General features: G+C 46.9%; 1 protein-coding gene across 1 annotated transcript; it reads right to left on the bottom strand.

Annotated features, from left to right (window-relative positions):
• Nucleotides 1–891: 891 nt before the first annotated feature.
• Hus1b (HUS1 checkpoint clamp component B) lies at nucleotides 892–1,728 on the bottom strand. The gene has a single exon (XM_013020795.1). It carries the CDS (start codon nucleotides 1,726–1,728, stop codon nucleotides 892–894), a length of 837 nt encoding a protein of 278 aa, XP_012876249.1.

Here is a 1,728-nt window from a genome sequence, read left to right as displayed (position 1 = left end):
TTGAAGAGTATAATGTTTTGCCTTGTGCATTCATCCACTCATTAAATATTATTAAGACTGCTAGACACTGATGCAGTACAAGCACCTTTCAAGCCACAACTCTGTCCCACTCAACAAATTTGCCTCAGTTCCCTTGACGACTTTCATAGACTAATTTTATCTGAGCTGGGCTCTTCTGTCACTATTTTTCTGCTCCAGAGCCTTCAGCATTTGACCCATTTTCCTGAACATTAGGACCACCATGGTGTTCCTATACAGCTATGGAGAGATAGTTTGCCTCCCTGAATCCCTGGAGAATTACATCTTAAGAAGAAAGACAAAGAAATGTTCAAAGTTTACTTGATAGCAGCTTCCTGGAGAAGCTGTTATACCTCAGAGATCCCAAAAGCTTCCTGGTGATTCCTGCCTCGAACAGCTTTTAGTTCTAAGAACTACTCCCCACATACTTGTACAAGGAGCTGGAGTTTTAGTGATTGTTCAAAACAAAAATTAACCTTGCCATGAGTTCTGCCAAGACACTTCTTTAATTGAAGATGAAACTGTCAACACAAGTATTCTTTAAAACAAAAGTTCTTATAACGAAAAATGTATTGTTTAGGGCTTTTCTTCTTTCAAGATTCAAAGGTATTTTACTCATATTATTACAATCCTCTTTTTTAAAAAAAAATTCAATAAGAAAATCATTTTAACTGTCAAAGTCAATAAAAAGATGAACTGTCCAACTGTTTTTCAACTGATTTCTTAATATGATTTTGTAAAGGAAAGTCACAATGAAATATGTACCCAACATAAACCCACTGAGGATACAAACTCTAAATTCAATTAGCTCTGAGACTGGAAAGTTTTAGAAAGAGTCTAAGCTTCTCTTGAAATTCTAGGCTGGTTGAAATTCTACACGGCAGGAATGAAATAGTGAAGAGAGACATTTTCATGAACCACCACAAGATGAAGCGCGTTGCTCAAAATATTGCAGAGGATGCTTGTGGGATGGATCTGCTGTCCCTCGAAAAACTGCAGCAGCTTCTTACTATCTACCCGCACTTGCACCATGCGCTCTGCGTCTTCGTCTCCTCGAGGTGTATCCGGGGCAGGCTTGGGAGGATTATCAAGATGGTTAAAATGACTCTGCACACAAACGGTATCCGTCTCCACACTCAAGTTCATGCTGCCGTGCCAATTTGCTTCCACCAGCACGTGACTGCTCATGTGTGCCATCTTTTCCACGATGTTCTTCAGGGTCTTCGAGGCAGGCAGACACACGCTCATCTCCGGAGCATGAAGGACGGGCTCGGGACACTCTGCCCACCATCGTATGGGAAGCACGCGGACCGGGACATCGTGGACGGCCTTGCGGACGCTGCCGGACACCGACAACAGCTCCACCGACAGCGTGAGGCAGGGGCAGTGCTTGTTGGTCAGCTGGAGCTTCAGCGAGGTGGCTTTCACGGCGCTCCGCGCCGCGCGGGACCACAGGTCGGCCTTCAGCTCCAGATAGATCTCGCGGAGCTCCTGGGACACGCCCTGCATGTGGAACTGGCCGAAGACGCCCCGCCGCACCTCGCACCACAGCTGCGCCTCGCCGGTGGCCATGGGGCCTGCGGGGCTGAAGCACAGCTTGTCTTCCGACACGCGGAGCACGCAGACCTTCGCCAGCCTCCCCACGGTGACACTCACCTGGATGAACAGCTCAATAAAGTCCCTGCTGGTGATCTTGGCACGAAACCGCAT

Source organism: Dipodomys ordii, unplaced genomic scaffold (assembly GCF_000151885.1).
Source record: "Dipodomys ordii isolate 6190 unplaced genomic scaffold, Dord_2.0 Scaffold3, whole genome shotgun sequence".
Classification (NCBI taxonomy): Eukaryota; Metazoa; Chordata; class Mammalia; order Rodentia; family Heteromyidae; genus Dipodomys; species Dipodomys ordii.
The sequence above is the reverse complement of the archived record's forward strand: the minus strand, read 5'-3'. Positions and strand labels throughout refer to the sequence as shown.